General features: G+C 42.2%; 1 protein-coding gene across 2 annotated transcripts in view; it reads left to right on the forward strand.

Annotated features, from left to right (window-relative positions):
• LOC122861591 (peroxidasin) overlaps positions 1–17,973 on the forward strand; it is a 60,853-nt gene extending 42,880 nt beyond the window's left edge. For both annotated transcript variants that reach the window (XM_044166219.1, XM_044166220.1), the window contains 8 exons: positions 2,181–3,187; positions 3,378–3,874; positions 4,145–4,279; positions 4,765–4,973; positions 12,047–12,158; positions 12,441–12,573; positions 13,667–13,780; positions 15,177–17,973. In XM_044166219.1, the coding sequence (XP_044022154.1) occupies positions 2,181–3,187; positions 3,378–3,874; positions 4,145–4,279; positions 4,765–4,973; positions 12,047–12,158; positions 12,441–12,573; positions 13,667–13,780; positions 15,177–15,320 (2,351 nt within the window). In that variant the 3' untranslated portion in view covers positions 15,321–17,973. The remainder of the gene's footprint in view (positions 1–2,180; positions 3,188–3,377; positions 3,875–4,144; positions 4,280–4,764; positions 4,974–12,046; positions 12,159–12,440; positions 12,574–13,666; positions 13,781–15,176) is intronic.
• Positions 17,974–19,929: the final 1,956 nt, after the last annotated feature.

Below are 19,929 nucleotides of genomic sequence, written 5' to 3' on the forward strand. Positions count from 1 at the left end.
CTTTCTGTCAGGGTGTGAACAACCTCGGAGGGCCTATGGGAGTCTGCTCTCTGGTTTACTGGCGTTGCAGGGTGGAGCCTTTGGCACACCATTGCTGTTGATTATGCTGTATTCATAGCATGGGAAATAACCACTGGAACAACTTGATGCTTGGAGGAAATGATTAATAGATGTTCATGCCTTTGAAAGAGTATGATGTCATCAAGACAAAATTGTTTTTATCTTGTTTTCTGTGGACTCAAGTTGCTCCTGACAATAGAGGTGGAAATCACTTTGCTGATTCAAATCACTTTGTTCATTTCAGTTCAGTTCAAAGATTCGTAGTCACGTGCTATGTAGTTTGTTCACTTTTTTCCCTAAGCTAAGCGGTCGCATTACAGTTGAAATGCACTTCAAATGCGCCTCATTACGTACAACAGTAAGTGAATGCATCACCATTCACACGCCGCGATGTTCAGCGCTGATTCAGACTGTCTTCATTTCGGTAGTACACTCAGTCTGTTGCTAGTCCAAGCTGCCATGTTCAGTTCAGTACAAAACTTCCCTATACAAGCACTGCACATAAGGTCAGTAGTAGTAGTAGTAGCATTAACGACAGAGTTATCAGATTCTGATTGTTTCTGTGGCTTTCGCAGTCTTTTAATGAGGAAGTAACATACTGTGAATCAAAGCTGAGCTGACAACAGTGCTCTCAGTCACCAGTGAGGGGCTCCACTTCTAAAACCTACTGATTCCGTCAGTGACAGTGGTGATTCAGTATTTGTTTGTACAAACTGAACACGTCTACATGACAATAATTTCCACAGTTTAAGACATGCATGAAGTGATCCTATTGTGAACATAGGAAGAGGCTGTAATTTTAGTCGTGTCCTGTCATGCTCGGCTGTGAGTTGTGTTTTGTGGGCGACTTCATACTGCTGACGAGGAAAGACAACAGAGCAGACACATACAGGGAGAGAGTAAGAAGCACCCGTCCACTTTCCTAAGCAAAGTCTCATGCAGCCAGTAATTCAGTTCTCAACCACTCTATGAATTACCGTGTTATTGTGAGCAACATTTGGAGCTTTGGATAGGCCCTCCATCTGTATGCCATTTTCTCTTAAACATGACCCGAGGCGTAGAGACGTAATCATGGAGCAGTTGACAAGGAGCCCGTAAACAGTTTTATTAGCCCTATGTTATACCACACAACACACAACCTACAATCACTGTCAAGCACAGGACAAATTTTAAGATGGTTTGTGTTGGTGTACAGATTGTCTCAATTATGCATGTGTGTGGGGAGATAGGGAGAGCATGAGTTGATTTGGATGTTTACAGGGGTTAAATTAGAATTTATGTGGGGGTGGGTGGGGGGGTAGCCATGGGTAGTCACACGTGCACATAGAGTACAAAATCAGATTGATATCATTTGACAAACTGTAAATAAAATACAACAAGGGGAGACAACCCTCTGTTCTGAACATTAAAATCAATCACTAATCAAAGTCATTCTAGAGACTGTTGGCAGTGCTGTGCGCAAAACTACAGCTGATGACAATAAAACCTCTGTGGAGGTGCACTCTCCTGTGTATCTCTATCAGATATCGAAAATATCAAAACATTGTGCAGAATATCAGAGCGATTTACATTCTGTTAATAAACCTGTCAGTTTCTGACCTATTTGTCTCCCTACCTTGCCATCCGCCCTAAGCAAAATTCTCCTAAGGGGCCCTCCTACCTGATCCGTGAGCCATGTAAACCATTTTCCATTGCCAAACAGTCACACTTGACACCCCAGTGCTCCCACTTCAATCCTCCCTCTTTTAAAACAGTTTGCTCCATCTGTCGGTCTCAGAATAAGTAGATCTATACAGAACAGAATGAGGTATAAACATATGGTGAGATCTCCTCTGTGAAATCATGTTAGTGATTAGCAGGTTAGTGCTCAGGACAGGGAGGTTCTTTCCACTCACATGCCAGCAGCAGTGAATGACTGTGTCTACTTAAAAATATCTGATACATGTATGTGAATCATATCAACCAACACTAGGTTACTGTATATCCTAATTGATGGCTTGGGTGATGTCCTTTACTTAAAATATTTACAAATCTAATATCAATTTTTTTTCACAAATCTGGACCCTTTTAACACTTATCCAGACTCTTCATGTGTTGAATTTTTTTTTGCTTTCCCACAGCATTTCGCTACAACGACCTGGTGTCCCCTCACTTTCTGGATGTGATTGCCAACCTGTCTGGTTGCACAGCCCACCGCCGCTTCAACAACTGCTCTGACATTTGCTTCCACCAGAAGTACCGTAGCCACGACGGGACCTGCAACAACCTGCAGCACCCTATGTGGGGCGCCTCACTCACTGCCTTCGAACGGCTCCTGAAGTCAGTCTATGATAACGGCTTTAACCTGCCTAGAGGTGCTACTGAGCGGCTGCATAATGGATACAGGTTGCCTCTGCCGAGGCTGGTGTCCACCACCATGATTGGAACAGAGACCATCACTCCTGATGACCGCTACACTCACATGCTGATGCAGTGGGGTCAGTTCCTAGACCACGACTTGGACTCAACAGTGGCGGCCCTCAGCCAGTCCCGGTTCTCTGACGGCCAACTGTGCACTCAGGTCTGCACCAATGATCCACCATGCTTCCCAATCCAGTTTCCACCCAATGACCCACGGCAGCTCCGAAGTGGTGCCCGCTGCATGTTCTTCGTCAGATCCAGCCCTGTGTGCGGCAGTGGGATGACTTCTCTTCTCATGAACAGCGTTTATCCAAGAGAGCAAATCAATCAGCTGACCTCTTACATCGATGCTTCAAATGTCTACGGCAGCTCACGGCATGAATCTGAGGAAATCCGCGATTTGGCCAGCCAAAGGGGTCTTCTACGCCAAGGCATCATCCAGCGAACAGGGAAGCCACTTTTGCCATTTGCTACCGGACCACCCACTGAGTGTATGAGGGATGAAAATGAGAGTCCAATCCCGTGTTTCTTAGCTGGAGATCACCGTGCCAATGAGCAGCTTGGTCTGACCGCCATGCACACGGTGTGGTTCAGGGAACACAACCGCATAGCCACAGAGCTACTGAGACTGAACCCCCACTGGGACGGGGACACCATCTACCATGAGGCCAGGAAGATAGTTGGGGCCCAGATGCAGCACATCACATACAATCACTGGTTGCCAAAGGTAACACTTGTCATCTTAAGTCTAATGTTCCTTTGTTTTGATGCTAATTCTCTTTTTTAACCTCTGTCTCTCTGATTATTTTCATGGTTAAAACAAAAAGAAAGCCATTCATTAATTGTGATACTGTAGTAGCAATGATAAAGATGGTGATAAGAAGAAAGACTGTTACATTCCTTTTGTCATCGTCTAGATCCTGGGTGAGGCAGGCATGAAGATGATGGGGCCATACACTGGTTACGACCCCAATATTAACGCCGGCATCCTCAGTGCTTTCGCCACTGCTGCTTTCCGCTTCGGGCACACCCTCATCAACCCAATCCTCTACAGGTTAGACGAGGACTTTCAGCCTATCCCCCAGGGACACATCTCTCTGCACCGGGCCTTCTTCTCCCCATTCCGCATCGTGAATGAGGGTGGCATTGACCCACTCCTTCGTGGGCTCTTTGGTGTCGCTGGTAAAATGCGGGTTTCCACACAGCTGCTGAATACGGAGCTGACAGAGAGGTTGTTCTCCATGGCTCACGCTGTGGCTCTGGACCTAGCTGCCATGAATATACAGAGAGGAAGGGATCATGGCATACCACCGTATAATGATTACAGGACCTTCTGTAACCTGACCTCAGCTCAGACGTTTGATGATTTGAGGAATGAAATTAAGAATCCTAGTGTCAGAGAGAAACTGCAGAGGTAATTATAAACTCAAGATGATTATTAATAATGTTTTTATAATTTTCCATAACTTGGCTTGAGACCAGTATGCAACAAATGGAACCAGGTAGTCTGCGGGCTATAGTCATGCCATGAACAGTTTGAAGAAAACATGGTCTTTATAAGATTCTTGTCAACATTTTGAGACGAAGAATCTTTGTTTGATGGGAAGCTTGTGCTACATCATAATCCTGGATAGCAATATATTTACATAGTTTAGTGTCCCTGACTATTTTTCCTGTGTGGCAGACTTTATGGCATTCCCCTGAACATCGACCTGTTCCCTGCACTGATGGCTGAAGACCTGGTCCCTGGCAGTAGAGTGGGGCCCACCCTCATGTGTCTGCTGGCAACTCAGTTCAAACGCCTGCGGGATGGAGACAGGTACAGTAAGGTCACAACACATCTCACTTCACTATTCATAAACACATTGCCTCAAAGAAAAACTAAGAATTCTTCCAGTTCACCCAGTCAGTCATGCTTATGGGTACTGCTTGGTTGCTTTTCCCCTTTTTGCAGAATGTTATGTACTGAGGTCAGGCATTTTGCATGTTATAGGCTAGATGATGAAGCATGATAATGACTAAAGCTTTTAGAAATATTTTTGTGAGAATATCAATCAAGAGAATGAATCAATATATGTTACATTTTATTGAGCTTTAGACATTTAGCTGATCCTGTGCAACAATAGAATTGAGGGTATTAAACCTCTGACAGTCTTTCTGTTAGGTATCATGTAAAAGTAAAGCTTATACAACATCTTCACCAGGTGTTTCTCCATCATCCATGTGAAAAAGAGGTGAAAAGTTTTTTTAAATTTTAAAAATATATATATTACCAATCACTTCCCGTTCTTCTGTCTTGTCCAGGTTCTGGTATGAAAACCCGGGGGTGTTCACTCCTTCTCAGCTGACCCAGTTGAAGCAGGCCTCTCTGACACGAGTGCTGTGTGACAATGGGGACAACATCACACGCGTCCAGCAGGACGTCTTCAGGGTGGCCGAGCTGCCCCATGGCTACGGCAGCTGTGACGACATCCCTCATATCGACCTGCGCATGTGGCAGGACTGCTGTGAAGGTAAGAGCAAGTGGAAGGATGAAAGGGCCACAAATCACATATTTTTTTAGAATTATGAAGAGTTTTGAGTTTGTTATAATTTTGCTTTCATCATGTCACTTTATGTGGTTCTAAAATTTCAATATTTTGTTCAATCCCATTTACATACATAAGGGCAGATTATTAGAAACACATCTCAATATGAAGCAGTCTAATACCACTAACTACAACCTCAAAAATTATGAGTCAACAAAAAAAAACAGGAAAATAGAAAAAGATAAGATTTATTGCAAGGCTGTTGTATCGGATTACATTAGATTGTTGAGGCGTACATAATAAAGACAGTATAAATTCGTGATTCAATCTTTAGTTTCAAAATTTCTTTCATGGCAGTATCAATTTACACAAATTAGCTGCAAATATCAATCACAGTCTCTGTCTTCCATATCCAGTGTTAGTGTGATGTATTCTGAAAACACAGTTACTTACAGAACCATTAGCTCTCACTGTCACATCTTTCATCATTTTGGCTTATCTTTAAAAGCATATGCCTTTTTTCATGATGAATGAACACATACACCTTATCAGCACAGGAAGATGCATAGACGTCTCAGTCACTGGCTTACACTGGTCCAGTATCTGAGCTGTTTTGTAAAGTTAAAGCCATACAATATCCTCACAGTTTGTTTCCCTTTGATAACGGGGAACAGGATAACAGTTGAAATGTCATGCCATTGCTATTCTGCTGGATCACCACTTAAGTGAAACAGCAGACCTCCCTTTTCGGAACACTCATGACATAACCAATGTTGTGCTTTTCACATACTGCTCCCGCTAATTGTAATAGCTAATTCTCCTCAGCTTTTATAAAGGGCTTGTAGGAGCAACATGATAGGCCATAGAATAAGATGATTTCTTAAACACAAGATGTAGTTTTTCATGTTTTCAAAAAACTGCTCCAGTATCTTCTGTGTGGTTAATGGAGAATCCAATGTTTTTTCAGTGACATAATATGGCCATTTACTGCCCACTGTAAAACATAAAACCTCCCTTACTTTTTCCATTTAATCATTAAGGAAGTAATGCAGGAAGTGTGCACTCCAGATTCTACCCACAAAAAGTTATCATTTCATATATATGGGCCACCAATGTTACCAGAGTCAATAAAATTCCACACAATGTACACTTGATATGACATGTAAATGTAGCACCAAATTTATTTTAGACATTGATTTAACTATGTGTTATGTGTATGTGTATTCCTTCATTTTTGGTGATTTGGTGTATTTTACAAATGCATATGACCATGAAAGATGAATGAATTTTTCTTTTTGTAAAAAATCTTTCGTTTTTTCATGGATTTGGATCCTCAGACACAGAATGTTTTCAGCCAATCTGTGTACATCTGGAGGCTCTTGGTCTTCGGTGTCAATTCAAAATAGTATTCAGAAGAGTATTGTGCTGCATTTAGGGCGAATGAATTCTTGTTTGATGTAGAAGCTTGAGGAAAATGGTTTCAGTACACTGAATATATAGAATATCAACAATCATGATGCGTTAGTTGTGGTGTAAGTCTAGTTCTATTTTATTCTTCCTGACCACCAGAGGCAGAGTGCTTGATACTGGATGTTATCCATCTCATGCACGCGTAGGTCGAGTATTTAATATCAACAAAGTCACATGAGTCCTGACGTAGGGCAGCCCTGCCTACATAAGCCCATGTCATCAGGAACGATGTCCCTTGTATCTTCTCGCAGGTAATCTGCGAATGCAGGTTGAAACTAAAAGCTTAAAAAAGAAGATAGCCAGTGTCTTTTCGCTAATAGCCCTTGAACCACATGGTTAGAGCTATGGTTTCATCCTCCAAGGGCTGCAATTAGACAACCACTACTCCTAGCTGTCAGACAGCTGTTTTCGCCGGTACTCTCAGCACCTAACGTTACACATAGGTGCCAGCTCTGCTGGGCTGGCCAAGGCAAGTATTCTTTCTTTGCTAGCTTTACAGTGATCTTTTATGAGAAGCCTGTTTTTGGGAAACTCTGCAGGGACCAGGGTCTAAATTAAGACATTATTTTACTCCTGCTCGGGAGGTAGTGCTTTCCAAAAGTACAGGACCTTTGGGGAGGGGCTTGCTGCACAGAACATTTCTGATTGGTCGAGCTCCAAACAGCAGACCAGCAAGTGCTGGTCACAGGCCAGACTTCTCTGGCGCGCGGCAATAACGAAAGAATCAGCTACTGCGCTGTTGAAGCCATGGTAGAAGACATGGAAACGGATGACCAGTCGGTTGAAGGTAAATTACACAATGCTTTTTAAATGCTATAACACTAACTGATTATGCTATTGTTACCCTAGCCAAAAGCTAACGTTAGCTACATGCTAACGCCACCTGCTAATGCTAACCGCTAATAGTGTAGAATCGTGATGTTCGTATGGCAAGGATTGGCTAAACTGATCATACAGAATTATATCGTGTTAATGTTGTCGAAGTGAGACAAAACTGTTTTGTTTGTTTTTTTGCGTGTTTTTCAGATGACATGAGTGGGCACACTGAACTGCAGGCTGCAGAGACTAGTGTGTTGACCCCTGCGACCACCAGCAGCCCTCGGCCCATGTCTCGTGCTAAAGCACACAAACGCTGTATTTTGCACATTTATATTTTTGCAAGAAAATAAATAGTTGTGGAACCAAATGTGTATATAGTGGCTGTTCTTGTATCTGAAAACAATGAGAACTCACACTGTATTGCTTACTGCTGATTCTGAAATGTTTATTACATCACAACGTCAGCAGGTATACCTGATGAAGGTCGGATAGACAGAAATGTTGATTTAATAAATATTTCAGCAGTAAGCGAGACAGTGTGCCGGAGTTCTAGTTCTAAAGGTGCATCTCTCTTCTTGTAAATCTAAAAGCCTTGCATTAAAATATCTTAATTGAAAATGTGATCGATGTAATCAGGTAAGTAAGGGTAGTCATTAAGGGCTGGTCAGATGCACGTATTGCTTATGCTTTTGTTACCATATTCTAATATTTACAATGCTCTAAGGAAGTAGTGCCTGTCAATTTCACCATTATACACTGGTAAGCTTAGTATTTAAAACAGGTGGGAGTGCATAGGTTAAAATAAGCAAAGGTCCTTATGCTGAATTGCAGGTGATGTGTTTAATAAGTTAAAACAATAGTTATGCAGCTGTGACAATTTTTATTGATAAAAAGAAATGGCACATGGGTGTAGGCTAATTTGCCTAAGTTGCATTTCCTGTATGAAAGGTGCTATACAAATAAAGTTTATTATAATCTTCGCGGGTCTTTAGACCGCGGTGAAAACGTAGACAGCAATGAGCTGAAGGAACGGTTTAGTTCCTTGAAAAGTAGTTCTTGGGACTAAAAGTTCTGGGTACTTTGGATGGAAACGTGGCTTTAGTGGTAGGGAACCTTCTTAGTAGCAGGTAATTCATTGCTCCCTAACGATTGCTTTTGCTCGTTAAAGCATGTACCTCCTTAAGCTAGGTTATGCTCGACACAGTGTCCCCAGCACGAGGGTGCGTGCTCCAGAATTGATGCCATCACATATTTTGCATCAAGCGTGAAGGCTCCACAAGTCGTCGCAGCAATAGCATGCATCAGCCATAAGCAGAGACATCTTCCTCAGCATTGAGGAGCTGTAGGGCATTGCACGTAGCCATGTTCTTCTTGCTTCTTCACAGAATGTTTTTGTACCCCTCCTAGCGTTTCAGAGAATACTGCAACAAACAACGCATTGAGCATAAAAGTGCATAAAAGTGGCTGTGCACGCTAGTATCTGCAAAGGCCCACGCCACACTGTGTTGCACAAGTATAAACAACCTTTAGTTGTGAGAGTGACTGCTCCCCAGTATGTGTTTTCGCTAGTGGGTAAAACTTCCTTTGATGTTATTAATGTTACTGTAGAGGTGTTTCATTGCCTACATTAAGAAGCAAGTTATTTGCTCCGTGATGTTTGCTCAGTCATTTTGTAAGTGTAGCCTACAAGTGTCAGTACTAGTTCACTAGTGTCTGTTACCATGGGCGCCTGGTTATGTTTTGAAATGGGGGAGCAAACTTGGAGAGATACATAATTGGTGGGGAGTCTGGGGGTCGTTACCCAGAAAAAAAATGAGCAATTTAAAGCAAATTTTCTGCACCACCTAACCTGACTTATGGAAAAAATAGAGGATCATTTCCTAAACATAAAATAATCATAATTGTATATAGGCCCTACTCAATCTTACAGTTAGATGAATAATAATGACACATTATGAGATTGTGTTCCTCACTTTGTTGACTGTAACTGCATGGCTCATAAAATCCCATTTGAGCCAGTTGTGGTGAAGCAGGGTTGGATGGAAAACATGCTGGACAGGGGGTGCGTGCTCTAATAGAGGTTTGGGAAACACTATTCTAGTTTAGTCTACTGTTGTGTGGGGTGTGAGAGAGAGCGGGGCAGCAAACAAGCCTGAGATATTAAAAGTAATTGGACAAAATCACAGAGGGGATGTAGTGGTAAAATAAAAGGTGGGTAAACTATAAATGTCCACAGGCTAAACTGTCCAATGTCACGTAATGGTTAACTCGTTACACTTAAAAGAGCCTACTCTTTGATTTGGCTCCGTCGCGAACGTCCAATCTCCACAGCTGAAGCCTATCCGTTCGCAAGTTGGTTCAGCATTTCGGTGACATTACAATCCTACTTTTAGCTAATTTAAAGTTTGGCTGGAGTCAGTGGGCCAAGCAGGTTCATTCAACATACACTAGCCTTCTTTTCCTATGTTCTATTTTCAGTCCATGATCGCAGTTAGGCTAAATGGCATGTTCCTCACCTTTGTAAGACTCGTGTGTGGATTGTGTGGATTGACAGCCAAAGCATGCTGTCCTCAACACACTGCCCTCAACACACTGCCCTCTCTGGTTCTCACTGATGGAGACAACGAGTCCATTTGGATAGGATGCCCTTGCACACCCATGGCCAGATCGTGTCCTCTATGCCTTCCCACCATTTCCACTGATAGGAATAACACTACACAGAGTTCAGCAAGGCAACCACAGACTCCTGATGGTCGCCCAAAACTGGGAGGCCCTGGTTTCTAATGATGCACAGGCTTCTGAATGGAGATCCATGGTGCCTGCCCAGAAGGCAAGACCTGCTCTCGTAGCTGCTGGGCCACATCAGGCATCGAGTCTGGAACACCTGCAGCTATTGGTATGGTCCCTGAGGGGCTTGACCCACTCCTAACGGTGTGTGACCAGGTGGTAATCCAAACCATTATGGCCTCAAGAGCACCCTCCACCAGGGCACTTTATGCCAACAGGTGGAAGATATTTTCAGAGTGGTGTAGGGCTCACAAAGAGGTACCTCCGAGTTCCTCTGTGCCAATAATACTGCGGTTTTTGCAGTCTTTCCTGGAAAGGAAGGTCTCGGCTTCTACCTTGAAGGTCTATGTGGCTGAGATTTAGGCCAGGCATATTAGAGTGGGTAACCAGACGGTGGGGTCTCACACTCGGTTTCTTAAAGGAGCCCAGCAGCGAAACCACGAGTTTTGGGTTGTGGTCCCCTGCGCTTCACCGTGCACCTTTGCCTGTTTTTACAGAGTGATTGACGCTGCTCCCCACGCGTTAGTGGCAGCTATCTTTCAGGAACCCTCAGGCCGTTCCTTGTGACTATGTTGAAAATAGTTGTTCTGTGTTAAGATCTGCCTCTGGCGGTCAGGCAGAATTAAATAGAACGAGAGTTACGTATGTAACTACGGTTCTATAAATTCTGGACGACCTCCAGAGTTTTCGGTCACTTGAAATCTTGGCAAGAAGATTCCGTAGGGACATGATGACGTGGCCTTATATACGTGGGACTGGTCACAAGTGACTTTGTTGATATCAAATACTCGACCTACGCATGCACGAGACAGACAACATCCAGTGTTAGGCACTGCCTCTGGCGGTCATCCAGAATTCATAGAACCGTAGTTACATATGTAACTCTCAATTTAGGTCGTTTCAACTTCCAAAAGACTAAACTGAAGGCGGACCCATCAATTCATTGTCTAGCTACGAGAACAAGCTACACTGTACATGGAACATTTTAATAAGCAACACATCATGCTTCTTAATGATTCTCCTTTCATCCCAGATTCTGAACCCAGCATTCACCCTTCCTTGACAAAATATAAAAGGGAAGAGCTAAGCTAATGAACAGAATATCTTGCCAGAAAGAAGGAGGGAGAAGAAGTTTCTATTTGTCTGTCTGTCAATAAAGCTGTAGCCAGATTCATAGTTGTGTTTGGCTCAGTTAAGAGAGAGGAAACAGCCGAGAACTTAAATAAGTGTGTGTGTGTGTGTGTGTGTGTGTGTGTGTGTGTGTGTGTGTGTGTGTGTGAGCGTGTGTAATCATGTCATGGCAGGGTATGAACGTGCAACTTTGTGCTCATGCGCGTCTATCAGCATTAGATAGGAAGTCTTGTTGCGTTTAGATAGTCTTTGTGTTTTATAGACTATTGTTTGGTGAATCAAAGGCACTCTGAGGCTGAGCAGCCAGCTTTAAACTTTTACAGATAAAGGTGAAGCCCTCCTAACTGCAGGGCCTGATCCCATTCATCTGTCCTTTCTCAGGTTAATTATGGACTGTCTCTTGATGCTCTTTGCTAACACTCAGCATGCCCCAGGTGTGTACTGGGGCGTGAGCAGGGTTCTGTGTTTGTGTATGTGTGTGTTTCATTCTTTTTGATCTGGGTACAGTGATGGCAGCGTGAGTGAGGCATGGTAATACAATAAGCCTCAGTGTCTTAGATCTGCACTTTGAAGCAGAAAGAAAGTGGCATAGTGGTGATGGTTTCTTGTTTGTATGCATGTGCGTGGGTGGGTCGCTGTATTTATGTTTGTGCATAAAGGGAAAAGATTTGCTTTTTTCCCCTGCACAAAAAGTTTCCTTTATTCTATGTGGTCATTGAGCTCTCAAATGTTGCTATTTTAAGAAGAATAAGAAAATATAACTTCAACAATGAAAATTCCAACAATGTCAGTGATTGTTTTTTCCTCAGTTGGTGAACGACAGTGTGTTGTTTTGTGTTTGACCCCAACAGACTGCAGAACCAAGGGTCAGTTCAACGCCCTGTCATACCACTTTAGAGGACGCAGATCAGCTGAGCACAGCTACAAAGAGGATAGACCTGCCAACAGCATCCAGGAGAACAGGTAACACAGCATGACCAACATCAGGAATTAAGGACAGCATATGTTTAGAAAGACATTGTGGTGTCAATATGTGACTATTATGTTACTGAAATGCTCACTGTGAAGCTGAAGCTTTTCTCTGTGTGACATTAATTCAGCATTGGCAGGTATAAATGAGTTTCAAGCAAGAATTTACAAAGTCTGTGAATAGTATAGTGTATTTAGTCTATATAGGGAGACTATGAAGAGATGATAGTATTAGAAATTGAACCTAATTTTATGTTTGTGTATTTGTCTTTGCAGCCCAGTGGACGAAGCTGTAGAAAGTCTTGTAAATGTTACTGTGACCTCCAAAAAAAGCACTGAACCCTCAATCAGCGACTTCCAGGACTTTGTCTCCGACATGCAGAAGACAATCACAAGTTTACGAAAGCAAGTGAGTGTCTGTATCTACACCCACACACACAGAGAGATTCATCTCTGCACATTTGGTGCCCTGCCTTAGTCCTCTGGTTGACATTTTTCTGCCACTGGTTTGTTGGTAATCACAATGTCTTTTAACAGGTTTGTGTCTGTGGATTAGATGGCAGAATGCAGGGAGACAGTAGTTGGTAATTTAAGCATCCTACTGTACTGCCAAGCTGGACAACTCTTGCAGCCACTGTCAGATTTTCTGTGTCTATCTCTGTCTGTTATGGTTGATAAATGACTGGTTTAAGCTAGCTGCTTATGCTATTCATTGTCATGAAGATGAGACTTGAGAATAGTGTGATTACTGCAAGCACAGCATAGAATATATGCCACATGTCCACACACCTTGTGGGAAAAGTCTTTTTTTCTCTTGATTCCTTGGATCCTGTAAGCAGCTTGCAGCAGTCGCATACATTGTATTCAGAAAATGCACATTCTAATGTATTTTTATAATTTCTTAATCATTCATTGTGCTTAGTGCTTAGTCATTGTCAATATAGAAGTTGTTGTGGCTGCAATCCATATTCAGAAAGCAGCAGTCATCTGACTTTTTTACTACTAAAATGGGGTCAATTAAAAAAGGTTTTTAATGTTGAGGAGGATGGGCGATTCTTTGTCTGAAAACAATTCAAAACATTGACAGATGAGCATCCCTCTCCCCTTCCCAGTAAATTTTAAAACGGTTCCATGAGTCTAAACAGATTTTGCTCAGGATGGGGCCCAGCATCCTGACCTTGTCCTCTGGTCAGCTGCAGCCTTTTAAACGCAGAGTCTTTGATGAATAGAAAGTTACAGTAAAAGTCTGCTTTTAAAGGGCGCTGGAATGTTGTGTTTATAATAGGGAATGTGTTTTAGATGGGGATTTTCTATGGTTTAAACAATGTGATCTAGTTCAGTATGGCAATATCTTTCACTTGATAGTTAATATTGTACGCATGCAGTATGCACATTCTCATGTATATGTGGCTCATGTTTTTTAAGAATTTGTTGCAAGGGAGAGAGACATGTGGCCAGAAACAGCCGCTTCTTTAAATGTCTGTGTCCTTGTATCTTTGCAGATTAAAAGACTTGAGACCCGTCTGAGCAAGACTGACTGCACTGACAGTGAGGGACGTGAGCGAACAGATGGAGAACGGTGGAAAAAGGACTCCTGCACCATATGTGAATGCAGAGTATGTTCAACATATAAAACAAGATGCAGTGCAAATGGTTTACACACCACACAAACACATGCACACAGTACTTAATCCACGATTTTTTTCTGATCATGTTTCAGTAGCTCCATGTTTCTCAGGCTGTCCATCAGAACCATTTCTACGTGAGCAGTCTGCCCAGTTTAAATGCCCCAGTTTCTTTCTGTCTGGTACTCTTGCCAGTGTTTCACCTCCTCCAGCACCTCTTGGCATTACCCTCCTCCTGGCACCAGTGTCTCCTCACGGTGTTTGTGTTCGCTGGCCACTTCTCTGCCTTTCATTCTTTATCTTTGGCACTTTTTCAGTGCCAACTGCTGGCAGAGGTGATGGCAGCTCCATGCCAAAAAAACCTGGCTTCCTCTGATCTTCAGTCCTCTCTTTCCCTCCCACTTACCTTGTGATGCCATCAAACCCTTTTAAACCTAGCACTGATGCTACGCTAGACATATACAAAATATTTAATAACTTTGGAACTGCTTATGATAGAGATAAGCTTTAAATTGTGTCTGAATCGACGTTCTGAGCTATCGAGCAATTTGAATGGTGACTTTACAACAATCAGGTCAATCCGTTTGGATTGTGTGTGTGTTTGCAGTGAGGAATAAAAATCTTATTTTTGAAAAAGTCTGCAGTCTTCCATATATCGACAGATTAAGTTGTCTATTTTCCAATGATATACAACACTTTGATATTTACTCTCAGAGGTGATATTGACCAAAATATAAAGAGCTAAAATGTAAATATTGTCTACTAAAAAACGCCCAGGACAATATCCAATAAATGGCTGTAACTCCAGGCGTTTCTTTGTCTATGTAGGTTTAAGAGGGTTTATTTTGCTCAACACACCTGTCAGTCTCTCTTTTGTGTTTCTCTCTTTCCCCTTGGCTTCCCCAAAAATCTCTTTCCACCTTCCCTGTAATTGGAGGATTTTTGGAATAATTAAATTTGGCAGACAGAAGCACAATGAGGACAGTCGGGAAAGAACAGTTTGGTTCAACACATCATGCTGTTGCTCTAAAACAAAGCACTTCTTTGTTCTGTTCAGCCAAGCACTTCACTAGAGGCTTGTCGTGGGCAAAACGTTTCAGTTTCTGTTCTGTGCCAAACAAAAGCGCAACTGACCAGCTCATGACCACAATCATTCAGTCACACATTTTATATTCACATTATCTACATCTACGAAGTCATATTTTTTTATTTAGGCACCTTTTCTGAACATATGCATGAGGTTGATCTGTGTTGGGGGGTTTTTTTTGTTGAATGTTTTATGCGATTTTTAGTTTTGCTTTACATAACATGAACTATGAACATTTCATCCAGTCTAATCTAATAAGATAACTGACCTGTTGCCCCTTCTTTGCCACCCCACCCCCAGGATGCCCAGGTGACGTGCTTTGTGGAGTCTTGTCCACTAGCCGAGTGCAAACGGCCCGTCAAGCTAAAAGGCGCCTGCTGCCCGGTGTGCCTTGAACAGGCAGATGTTGAGGAGCGGCACAAAGCAGACGCCCGCCACGAATAACCCTCAGGACCCCCCCGACAAACACATTCTAGTGGCTCAAAGTCATACACTCACACACAGACATCCAGAGAGAAGATGAGACTCATGAAGGTGTGCTAATCCACAGCCACCAATAGCCTCGATAGACCCAATAGCCTCAGTTTTTGTTTTGTTTCATTTTGTATTCCTTTGTGTTGATCAGGGGAGGGGGGTGATTTTTCTTTTCTTTTTGGATTGTTGCCCCATGCAGGGTCAGCAGCCTGAGGCTCGGTTTGAAATCCTCTGGCAACCAGCGAGCGATCACTAAATGGATTTATTTCTGAATCAACGGGTGGATGGATGGATGAATGGGTGGATTGTAAACAAGAGGGACACACCTCTTCTCCTTGCTCGGAGTCCACTGAGGCTTCTGAAATGTAACAAACAGCTACTGTGTTTGCTCTCCTGCGACTAACACTTGGTGACAAAACGCAGGGCCACTTGTCGCCAACAAGCAGGAAAGGGAAGTAGATTGAAAGGCAGCAGCCATTTTGTTTTCTCACAAAAGTTTCTCAGGTTAGAGATGCCGAAAACTGGTGCTATTTCCCCCCTTTTTTATTAATGAATTAATCACTAAATACAAACCTTCAAAGTATTGTCTTTTGTATGCAAAGCAACTTATATACACTCAGTATATGCCTGTTTATGATAAATCACAGTTGAGAGGATGGTTTTATTGAAACTAAAAGACTTTTTATGAATAGATTTACTTCATCTTTTAATCCAAGGTGCTTTATATCATGTTATGAATATGTATTTTTTTTCCTCCCTTTTTGTATAAAAATGCTTACATATGAAGATAATGTGAAGCCCTACGAAAATGTTTGTAATGCAAAAGAGATGTCTACTGATTACTGCTCCTCTATTCATGGACGACTTGTTAGTTAACTTACTTATTGTCTCTGCTGGCCTGTCCTGAACTTGAGTGAGGTGGAGCCGTGTAGCGCTCCCCATTGCAGGACACTCAAACCAGCTCTTGCACTGTGGTGCGCCTTTCCAAGTTTCATTTTGCTTTCAGAAAGCAGTGAAAGAATATCCATTTTTACCACTGTAATGTTGTGAACATTGTCCCAGTTTTTTCCTCAGTCTTCTAAAGCCAAATGTATGATTTAGTAACTTCTAAAATGACATAGAAAGCACATGTCTATCTATGAAACTATGTATGAATGTTGTTATGAGGTCAGGATTTAGCCTAGCTAGCTACCTAGTTCTACACACAGCAGTATTCTCCTTCTGGCCTGCTCACAGTTTTGTTTGTTTTTTTGTTCATTTATAGTCTTTCGTCCACAGACTACACACAATTGAAGGACTGTTATCATACCTGTTGACTGTTCTTCTCTGCTGTTGTGGACCTGCAGCTCTCTAGCTCCAGTTTAGGATACGCTTGCATGCATTCTTTTGTCAAGCATCCACTCTGACGTCACCTTTTCCTTCTTTTAAGTTTTTGCTCATGTGTGTTCAGTGTTTGGATATTACCCCCCTGTGAGTACCGTCTTCAGTGTTGATATAGGTTGGGAATGCTCGCCCTGAACATGTTTCTTTGCCATGTTAAAGATTTTGAGACTGGGGTGACGTCTTTCAGCAGAGCATGTGTGGAGCGCAGGCTTCTCTAGCCCGCTGACCCTCATTCCACTGTAATGGAAGCCATATGAGAGGGGAAGCAAGGGTAATGCTGGGGGATGGGTGCTGATGATTGGGATACAGTGTCAATCAAAACAAGTCTCCACCATTTTGCAATTGTGAGACAGATTTACGCCACTGACTCCTGTCAGCTGGCCTTACACATGTACTGTACATAGACAAATGCCACTCATTGTGCCCCATGCACTGGCTCACTTAGTGTAACATAAGTCAAGTTTTTGTTTTCCTGTTTTGCTTTTGTCCTAATTATGGTGAAGCGGCTGCAGCTGCAGTGTCCCTTTCCATTGTTTTCTTTATGTGGTAACGTCCTGAGCAAGCATCTGTCACTAAACAGAAATAATACTCTCCGGAATGTTCCGTTCAGGATTCCAGATGGATTACGGGGCTGGCAGTCACACTGGTAAATTGGTATCATATCATATGTTTAAATATACTGGACAGGTTTGTACGTCAAACTGTGTGTTTACAGTTGTGTATTTTTCTCCCCATTACTTTCTGATTGTGGTTCCTCCAACAATGCCTGTATGTACACATCCTATTCATGTGCTCCAATGTGTGTATGTAATACCGAATTTAGTATTTTGACCTGTTTTTCATAAACTTTGTGTATGAATGAGTGTGTGTGTGTGTGTGTGTGTCTGTCTCATTAACAGGCTAAAATGCATTTTGGCGTCCCAAAGTTTGGCTGTCAAAGCACTGTGAGCTCTCTTTGTTACCAATCTTTATACACATATATCTGTTGTATTAGTTCGTTTTTATTTTCATCATAGTTTCCTCTCTTTTTATTTCCACCCAAAAAACTAAATGTCAATGGAATGCACTACTCTGCAAGACTAAACATGCTTTACCTACACTGTCCCTTAACCAGTGGTCAATGTGGATATAATAGTACCTATCATGACATTTGTATTGTACGTTTGCCAAAGAATGGTTTGCACTGTAATGTATGCCTCTCGACAGTAATAATAAACAAATAAGCCACATTTGAATTACAGTCATACATGTTGGTGCCTGTTCTTTTTCAGCTCCTGTGATTGGCAGCACTACTGAACAACATATGAGATCAATCTAAAAGATGTGACCTGTCATCAGTTCAGTGATGCTCTGACAATGCTCAGACATTTGGGGACATTTTGATTTAGCTTATGACAAAACAACTTTTTGCAGCGAACATTAAATCCATATAAAATCCATGCAGTTTTCTTGTTAACTTGGCTGTCTCTGCTGTAGCTAGCTGGCCATTAACACGGACACTCCACAAAGTCCTAACTATCAATACAGTGCCTTTTAATATTTGCATTTGCAGACTTGATCATACTTCCTAACTCCTGGTTCTCTTTTTTATTTTATTTTTTTTTTATTTAGCCACGCTAGTGGCATGGCTCTAGGGTTAGGGTTACTGTTGGTAACTGCTTGTTGGTTGGTCAGTCCACCACTTTAGTCCAGACTGAAATATCTCAACTATTGGATGAATTGCCATGACATTTTGTTCAGATATTCATGGTTCCCAGAGGATGAATCCAAATGACTTTGGTGATCCCCTGACTTTTCCTTTAGCACCACCATGAGGTTGACATTTGTGGCTTTGAGTGAAATGTCTCCACAGCTACATGATGAAATGTGAAATATCTGTACCATGAAATTCGGTAAAGACAATAATGTTCCCCTCAGGGTGAATAGTAATAACTTTGGTGATCCCCTGACTTTTCTTTGAGCGCCATCATCAGGTCAAAATTTCAATTTGTCCAATACTGCAAAACTAATGACAGCTGTACTTATGCTATTTAGGGCTAATTAGCAAATGCTAGCCAACACACTAATACTAAGGTGACAATGGTAAACATTATACCTGCTAAACATTTGCACGTTAGCATTGTCAATGTGAGCATGTTAGCATGCTGACATTAGCATTTAGTTCAAAGCACTGCTGTGCCTAAGTACAGCCTCACCGAGCTGCTAGCATGGCTGTGGACTCTTAGACTTGTTCTCCTGTGTATGGTTCTCTGCTGTTAGCCAGGTTTTGACATGGAAGACAACACTATCTAATGCAAATGTATCCAAACAGAAAGCAGCTGTGAAGTGTTTGGAGAAAGATTTTTGCAAGGTGAGTAATATTAGCTGCTGTAGAGGCCTGAGAACCTTAACCATGTGAAGTAACCCCTGCCCCAGTCTGTTGGTCTCATGTGTTGTCTGGCACACAAACCTACAAACTGTTATTATACCTGTGCTTTGTGGCAAATTATGTCTGCTGTGGAATTTGTTTCTTTCAAATAAATACTAAAGCACAAGTGCATTTGGGTTGATCGGTACTCAGTTGACTCGAAAACTTGATAAAACACAACCTTTACCCCATTATCTCTGCTTCCACCCATCTCCATCCTCCTACTTTCTTTCCTCCATCTACGTCCCTCCCTTATTTCTCCCAGTAGACCCAGCACTGGCAGCCGGGTCAGTGAATGGACTGAGGCTCTGGAAAGAAAACTGGACCAGGAAATGAGGTTTCCAGCGGCTGCACAGATAAAAAGCGTCTTTATCTTCAAGCCAGGCAGGAAAAGACATTATCACCTTGACAATAAGGGACCTACCTTACTTGAGTATTAGATCTATTCCTGGGAGATACAAACATGAATACATACACACATGCACTTCCGCTGGCTTGTTCCCATATTTGCTCCAGAGTTTCCCTTCCCTTCACTGACAACAGCCGAAGGTCCAGGCTGTTTGAATGAAACCTTCTCTGTTTATTTTGGACAGAGATGTACAATCTGATTATGTAAATAAGGAAGTGCTGTAGGTGTCTGGAGCTAGATGTAGGCAGACAATACGACACACACAGACAGCTGTTAAAACAACACGTACCAGAGCACAAAATCTGCTGCATTCAATTAAAGCGTTCTAGATCTGAATCTCCATCCAGTGCTTTTCAGATCTTGAAGCAGTCTACAGAAAA

Source organism: Siniperca chuatsi, linkage group LG15 (assembly GCF_020085105.1).
Source record: "Siniperca chuatsi isolate FFG_IHB_CAS linkage group LG15, ASM2008510v1, whole genome shotgun sequence".
NCBI classification, from domain to species: domain Eukaryota; kingdom Metazoa; phylum Chordata; class Actinopteri; order Centrarchiformes; family Sinipercidae; genus Siniperca; species Siniperca chuatsi.